Source organism: Acanthisitta chloris, unplaced genomic scaffold (genome assembly GCF_000695815.1).
Source record: "Acanthisitta chloris isolate BGI_N310 unplaced genomic scaffold, ASM69581v1 scaffold12800, whole genome shotgun sequence".
Lineage (NCBI taxonomy): Eukaryota > Metazoa > Chordata > Aves > Passeriformes > Acanthisittidae > Acanthisitta > Acanthisitta chloris.
Window position 1 is genome coordinate 19,037 of NW_008651161.1, and position 8,591 is coordinate 27,627.

The 8,591-nt window shown below is 40.3% G+C and overlaps 1 protein-coding gene across 1 annotated transcript in view; it reads left to right on the forward strand.

The window, feature by feature from the left end:
* Positions 1-6,452: 6,452 nt before the first annotated feature.
* NFIA (nuclear factor I/A) overlaps positions 6,453-8,591 on the forward strand; it is a gene marked incomplete at both ends in the record, with an annotated part of 87,473 nt that continues 85,334 nt past the window's right edge. Inside the window, one exon of the mRNA XM_009072021.1 lies at positions 6,453-6,518. Within this exon, the coding sequence (XP_009070269.1) occupies positions 6,453-6,518 (66 nt within the window). The remainder of the gene's footprint in view (positions 6,519-8,591) is intronic.

Genomic DNA, 8,591 nt, shown 5'->3' on the forward strand with positions numbered 1-8,591 from the left:
TCCCTATATTGAATGGACTGTCAGACTTTCTGAATGCCTCCCCACCCCACCCCCCTTCGTTGTTTGGGGAGCTTCTGCATTTTGTCTGAGCAGCTAAAAGTTTCTTTGTTTTTAGCTGGTGATGCATACAGCACCACTGAGGAGAATACAAACAAGTAAAGTCCTAAAGTGTTTATTTTGTCTAGGAAAAAGGGCTGAACCAATTTGAATCCTTTGGGTAACGGATTTTTGTATCTCTTGGAATTAAAAAAACACAGTCGCACGATGTTTACTTTAAGAATATTTTATTATAACAAATAAAATCTGTGCTGTGGGATTTCTTAAGGAAGCCTTTGATGACAATTTGAATTAAGTCAAAAATTAACGTTTGCTACTGCAAAGGAATAAATAGAAAATGTTCCAGAAATGAATCAGTAAGCAGGAATCAAAGGCTGTAAACTGTTTTAAAAACAAACATTTAGAAGTGAATCAAATACTTGTTTGTAATATCAAGGAACAAATATGGGAATACACAGATTCCCCACATTCTAGGCTATCACACGATAGCAGTAAATCATTTATGGGCTTGTGAGAACAAAGAAAGTTGATTTAAAATGAAACCATTTTGATACAGCTTTAGGGTCTCGCAGCCTCTTGATGAAGTTTCACGTTCTTATTGCCAGCGAGGAGGAAAGTAACGGGAGGAAAAGTTAGGCAGGGAGTTGTGGAGATCTTTGTTTGCATCCACCTTGGTACAAAGCCGCCCCAGCAGACAGAGTGTTGCCTGATAAACAGATGTAATACACAAAGTCTGCTTACAATACCGAGCAACAGACTGTGGGCACATGTTTTTGGGCTCATTCAAACTCATCAGCATAGTCTAGCTAGCTGTTTTGTTGCTAGTCTACTTACTGGGTAGCTTAGGAGCGTCTTACTGGTGAAGTAACAAGGAGGGTTTTTTTGCCACAAAAGTTTTGTGGCAAGGGCTGCTGGGAAAATCATTTGCATACATCTTGTTACAAAGGCTGACTACTTCCTGGCTTAGACAAAGTGTTGCCTGATAAACAGACTTAACACACAAATGTCTGTCTGGAATAAACAACAGCAAGCTTTGATTTACATTTCCATTATCAAAGATAATCTCTTTCCCAGTGTACAGGAATTAAGAGTCCTCGCCTTATAAAAAAAAAAAAAACAAAAACAGGCTGGCACCACAGGGATTTTACCACTGCAGAACCTCGTTGGAGAGCTGTGGGGTTGGGGTGTACAGCACAGGGGGGTATGAAATAAAACTGGAAATCTGCTGCGGGTGTGTACATGTGTGATGGTGAGGTGGATGATAATGGAGCACTTTGAACTCCTTATAAAAGTTTACTTGAAAGCCATGGCTGAAGTGAAACACAGAGCCAGGCCTTCCTTAAAAGAAATAGTAGTAGCCACCAAAATAGCTATAAATAATAATTGTAGCATATATGGAGCAATCCCTATGTGTTTATATTATGATGTATAATGAAGGGAAAGTGAGTGTAAAAAAGCCCCAGTCCTGGTGCTGGTTTCTGTTTGTAAATCCCTTAAGCTCACCACATAAGACTGTATATAAAGGAGCATGATTTAGATTTTTTTTTTCTTAATGTATATAAATCTTTGGTAGAATCCATGCCCAAAATTATAGATGAAAAATTTATTGCATGAACACAACCCAGCCATATAAATTTTTTATTACAAATAGGACTCTGAAACTTGAATAAAATATGTCAGTTTATTATACAATATTCCCCCCCACACACCTCCTAAAACATGATATGAATGGAAAATTTAACTTGGGCAGTTCTTTGGTGCTTCTGCGAGGTGCCGGGCTGGTGGTGGAGGGGAGGAACCGGCTTAATTTTGCCTCTGAGCAGGCTCAGCATGGGCAGTGGCAGTGCTGCCTTGCTCATCTGGCATCTCTGGTCATTTTTTTCCTCTACTACGTGGGGATCACCTTTACTGTTTCCAGGATAGATGTGTCTGCAACTGTGTTAGCTCGCAGGCTGTGCCTGAGGGCTCATGTACTGGTGGGGGATGGCTCTGCAGAGGTAAAAAATGAGCTTGATGCCCCTTAACTCAGTTTGCCCATAGCAGCAGACAGTAAGGTCACTGACACCCCAGGCTGGATTGAGCATGCCCTGGAATACACGGTGTGGTTTTGGAAGTGTCCAGCAAAGTGTCCTGTTTCTCCCAAGTCAGGTAGCCATGGAGTGGTTTAGCCCCGGGAAGTGCCATGACACTCGAAACAGGCTTTTTTGGTGGAGGAGTGTAACAACTCTTCACCGTCTGTGTCACGGTCTACAAAAAAGAACAACATTGTCAGTCTGTTGACATTGGTCCTGTCCACGGGCCAGACTTTCCTGGGAAGGTTTTATTCTTTCCAAACAATGGAGCGCTCCCTTCCAGCGCCGCGAGCCCTGCTTCCATGCAGCCGTCGTGCAGCCCAGCTGGAGCTGTGCTCCTGCTGCAGCTGAAAAGGAAAACTGCATATTGAAAAGTCCAGAGCTTCCGTCCTGGAGCTGAAGGTCCCTGCCTGCGTATGGTTTGGGATTAGGCAGACCTGGGGCTTGGGCATAACCACCTCAGTCGTGCTGGGGTAGCATATGCTTAAGAAACAGATCCAAAGAGGAACAGAGAATAGAGATGTGGTAGGAAATGCTACTTTGAGAAGCTAGCCTGTTTTGTTGGGTTTTTTCCTTTATCCCTTAATCATAGTTGATTCTTGGAAGTAGAAAGTAAAATAGCTTCAACATGTTTTTTTATCCCGTTTGCCATGATTACAGTTGATACCAGATCCCCCTGAGCTTCTCTTGCCCAGTAACCTTGACTCCAGCACACAGACTCACACTACCTCCGGCTAGCTCAGGGTTAAAAATTCCAACCACTAACTTTTCTCTAAGTAAAAAAGCCCCCAAATAAAACCCATTGTGCTATTCAAGGTTAAGCTTCCTTAAACATAAAACTAGATTCCTTGGTGAATTTTTTTTTAAATCAGCAATCTTAATAGTGGTTCCTCTCTATAATATTTCCAACTCCATCTGAAATCATTTAAATCCTCCCCTTAATAACATGCACTTTATTGTAATATACAGATTCTTTGGCTTCCTACCAGCCTTAGCTTAAGGCACCAATGAAACTCGTTGCCGCAGGGGGCCGTGGATTCAAGAGGGGCTCGCATCTACTGTATATTTTGTTTTGTATGTTTTCCAATGGCTCTAATTATTGCAGGTGGTAGAATTTAACTGGCAGTGTTGTTGCTAAAGAAAATAGGCATAAAGTGTATACTGTTTTGAAGAGTGGCTATCAAATATATAGAAAAGAGAAAATCAAATGAATTGTTAAACTGCTCTATAGTAAGTGATTTTATTGATTTAATGCAAATGCTTATGAAAACGATCTTCCATTTATATCAATTATGTATGGGCAAAAATTAATTTATTCCTCCGGTCACCTGTTTGGCTTCCTGACTCAGCAGGACAGACATTCCCCCTCCCACTGTAGCCGAGCCCGCAAAACACTAAACGCTTAGAAAACTGGAATTTGAAAGTTTCCATGTGCAAAACAACAAAAAAGCCCCGACAGGAGTTAATGCCAACTGCTGAAAAAGCAGAGAGTGAGCGGTGGAGGCTGAGCAAGACTCCCTCGTCCTAGGCAAGACTGTAAAACACAACGGCTCTGGTTTTGCCAATCCCTTAACCATGTGGCGGCACATTTATATGTACCGGATCATCTGCGGCATCTGAATAAAATCAGGGAAGCAAAATTCTGCATATAAACATTTTGGCTAAGTGCCTTAACTCAGTCTTCTTATCTGGGGTTTCCACAAGATGCCACCTTGCATAACAATGCTGAGCATACGCTTGCCCAGTACGCGTTTTCGGTAGCCTCCCGTGATCCCTACCGCGGTATAGAGTGGCTTTAATTCTACCTCATCCTGCGTTTTACTGCCCTGTGCCTCTCCGTGAAGAATAGTGCTTATAGCCGTTGTTGTCTCTTTCTTTTTTTAAAAGAAATTAATATTTAGTTTCAGCAGAAGGGGTGGGTTACAGGAAAACAGAATTAGGAAAAATGTTATCGCAGTAGCCAGAGTAAGAAAAGAAGAAAGTTAAGATTCAGTGTGCAAACAAATGTCCTACAGCCAGTAGAGTCTCTCTTGTGCCACTAGCTTTGGCGTTGGAAAAACAGCACTCAACGCAAACAAAAGTACTTTGTTTCTCAAAATCCAGGAGCAGCTCGGGCGGGGTGTGCTGCCCACCGGCTGCAGGGCTGTGCTGGAGCCAAGGTGCCAGGCTGGGGCCGAGCATGCCAGCGCCGAGCCCGGCTTGCGCGGCTGCCACCGAGCCTTCGTCCCTCTCGCTGCTGCCCTGGATTGTCGCAAATTTTGAAAGGAAAACATGCTTTGAGTCCCATGTTTCAGCAGTAACTTTTCCAAATCTATAAATTTTTGTGGATTTCGGAGCCTACTTTAGACATAAAGCCCAAAGGCTGATTGAGCCATGGCTGGCTGGAGGAAAAAGAAAAACCTAAAAAATAAGCAAAAGACTAATTCCTGCCCTGTAAAATTAAATCCGTTGAATGTTGACTTTGAATGTTAACTAAATATTTTACATTCCTTATATTTTACCTTTGTTTCTACCTTTGCCATATTGGAAACGTGAAACTTCTTGCCAAAACTGAGTGTCCAGAATATAACAGCGCTGTGCATGTTACCCCATGGTCTATCTGCTGGCACTGATTTGAGCCTCAGGGAAGGATGACTGAGAAGATCAATATTTAAAACAAAATTGCAGAAGTGAGAAATTTTTTTTCATTGAGCTTCAACAGAGAAATAGTTGAAAATAATAAATACAAAAGAGAGGAAATGAGTTCTGGACACACTTTTTAGTAAGATTTAATTGATTTTAAATAGAAGTATCAGGACTGAAGGTTCTTTGCTAAAGATTCTGAATTGTTTATGTTCTGAAATTGGTCAAATTTTGGTTTGTGAGCACTTTTTTTACCTGTAGTTTTTAATTTATACAAGATTGTCCTCTAAGCTTCTGAATGATACCTAAAGCAGACAGTCAGCAGGTAAAAAAAAAAAATTTGAATATTTAAAATAGGCATTTTCTTTATAGTGCTCTGCAGTAATTAAAATCTTCATTTGCTTAAAAGCAAGGAACCTTTTTAAAGCAATAAATTAGCATTGCTTGACCCAAGGTCACTAGTAGTACTGCTTCTTCCAGCGCTATTAATACCTCAAAGAAAAAGAAGGGGTGGTGTTATGACTCTGTTGCAATAGAAGTAAGATTTTCAATTTAATCACAGTTAAGTGTCGTGACCTTTTGATCTTGCATTGACTTCTCACTGAAATGTGGTCAAATTTCAGACAGCTAATTCCAAACTCTGCAAAGTCAAGGTGAAGTCAGAAAATAGGTTTGCCATGGTTAGGGGTGGTTTCGAGGCAGTAGCAAGTGGTTTCATCGTCTGAGTTTTGTTTCACAGGGAAAACTTTTTTTTATAGGATCAATAAATCACAGAATAATTTCTGAGGAGAGAAGGAAAATTTGTATTCATCACAAAAACATTTATTTGAGGGATTTTTTTAAAATCTGTCATTTTCCCACAGGTTAAGGGACCTTTTTTTCCCAATTCATAGTGATAGAAATAATTGAGAAGGAAAATACTCTTTGACTAAAGCTTCAACTAAGAATAATTTTTGGACCAAAGAGAGATCATCTTCACATAAAGTAGAGTTAATAATGTGTAAAAAATGCAAAACACTCATATTTACACATATCCTTTTATAGCTCTTTTTATTATTTTAGGCAAATAAATTGTGCTTGTTGGAGAGTGCTAGCTGGAAGTTTGTAGGATTATTTACACAAGTTCTAAAGGAGGTCGTCCAGTATCTGGTCTCATTTGTCCCACTGCAAGGCACCATCAACACCAAACATTTTAGGGATCTTGTAGTACTGTAACCACTGCCAAAGTACGCCAAAATGAGCTCCTCTCCCAGTTTTGCAGATTTTGTTCCAGAAAATGTGTAGCCAACAATCTCCACGACTTTGTAGTGTTGCTTAGTTACCTTTCTATGCCTGCTTGAAGATGTTTTGAGACTTTACTATGTGTTGGATTAAGGCTCCGGTTTGTATACAACATAGAGGCTGCATTATAAAAAAACATGTAGGAGAGTCATTTAAATATGCCTTCTTTAAAAAGAAGGATTCTCAAAGCTTAATTTATGCTAACACACACACCCCAAGCACTCTGTGCAGTGCCATAAACAAGATTCCCTTTTTTTTTAGCAAACATACTACCTAGGCACGGGACTTTTGCATTATCATGTCCTAGTGCAACACTCCTGTCCTTAGTTTGTACTCTCAGCCTTTTGAGGAAGTCTGGCGCCTCTGATCTATTTTCCACAGCAGACCCTGTAATTTTTGGCTGTATTTTATGTTTTTCAGATTCAAGTCAATCTGAAAGTCCCAGCCAGCCAAGTGAAGCTGATATTAAGGACCAGCCAGAAAATGGTAAGTTCTTACCTGCTGCTCCTGCTTTGGGATATTAAAACAGCCCATATTTATAAAGATTTTTTTTTTACCCATGTCTAATATAAAAAGAATATCCAGAATAATTCACATGGCATAGCTACAAATAGGTTGTGCACTCTCCTCATAGTTAAAATGCTACTGTTTCACTAATCTAAGGTAGCATTTGTTTCTCCAGTCCTGGAGAAATTTTTTTTTTCTTTTAAAAATTATTTCAATTAGGGAGATGCCATTAAAGAGCCTCCTGTATGCAACCCTTGTCCTTATTCCTCCATAGCAAAGGCTTTCAGTCCCCAGGCCCTGAGTCATGAACCCCTAGGGGTGTGTGCTTCATGGCTTGCGGTTTTATCTATCTGCTTTTAACTTCGTTCTGTTTATTGATGCTCTCACATGACATACTTGAAGTACCAAACTTCCAGTATGTGGCCAGACGTCGTTTTAGAGTGCAGGATCTCAGATAGTCCCAGGAAACAGAATGGTTCCTTTAAAATAAGCTTCTGCAGACCCATTCTCTGCTGCTAAAATCTGCAACTCTATGAAACCAAGCAGCAACACTCCCCACCACTGCAGTCTCAGGGCAGGACTGCACACCACAAACACACCAGCTGCTCAGGCAGGTGCCCACTGCAGGGCAGATGCAGGTGCTACCAGTGTTGTCTGTATTTTGTCACTCTTGTGCTTTAAAGGTTGTAGATATTATGGGTAAACAGGTCAGGGAGGAACAACTACACCTTCTTGCTCCATCTTCTTTCCATGTTCTCACTACCATGGTTTCAGGTGGCAGCGGCTTGAGCTTATTTGGAAGCAGCAGCAGGACTGTGACTTTCGGGAACACTCATGTTCTTTGGCCTGGGACAGTTTTAAAGTAGAAGCAACAGCTTCCACTGAACCAATGGGTTGCTTTGTAAAGCAGCCTGAAAAAAATATCATTCAATAATGTGGAATTTCTGTAGGGACTTTATGTGAAAGGATAAATATGTGTGTAATGGAACAGCTTCTCTTCCTTTTTATGTTTAACTAAGGTAGACCTCAGCAATTTTTGTTGGCCCATGGGCAACTGAGTTTTGTTTTACTACTCATATTTAAGATTTAGAATGCCTCTCAAAGTGAAAGTGATTATTATTAACAGTTTTTCTTCACTTCTTTTTAGCCATAGCCAGCTTTTTTTTAGTAAGACCTGAATGTGGATTGGAGGATCCACTGTACTGGGGTCTCCCCTACATACATAGCAAAGATTTTGTGTGAAATGTTTATGCCTCTGAACCCTGTCAGCATTTCGGGGGTGTGTAAATCCATGTAGAAATAGTGCATCTATACAGTCTAATACAGTTGCATCTAATACAACTGTGATTACCCTTTCACAGAGCAACTAACTGCTTTTGCCTCAAACCCCTACAGCTGTATACGTGTTCAGTGTGGGTTTTGGGGACTTTTGTTAGCAGCCCAACCAGCTGCAAGGGAGAGTGAGGCTGAGGGACTGCATTCATATCCTGACTGTTTTTGGGTTAGGGTTGAAACAGGAGATTAAATTAAGGAAAGAAGAAGTTTAGGTACATAAACTCCTTCAAATTAGCAGCATGTGTCATAGGACATAGAACATAGGGCTCATTGGGCTGATAAGATTTTGCCTTTTGGGGTTCCTGTATTTTCCTCCCAGTAAATATGAAAGGTTTCATATTTTGATAGATTGGGTGCTGCTCATCTCTAAACATACCATCTCAAAACATTGCTGTTGTTCCTGAAAGACAGTGCCTAATTTCCCTTATCAATCTTGTTCACAGAAATTCTAATTTGTAGCCAAAGGATTGCAAGGTTAAGAGAAGAACTGACTAAACTGTGATTTTTGTTCTGCCAATTCTGCTATTTTTTTTATGGGGAATATGTTGCCTGTGTTTATTAAATCACATTTTAATTTAGAATGTATTAGACACCAAGCATGTTATTATTTCATGTTTAGATAATATTCTTTCACAGCTATTAAAGCACAGCTCTTCTTACCCTGGAGTTTCTTAGTCTTAACCAAGCCTGTTACCCAATATCCACCCCAAAAAGCAG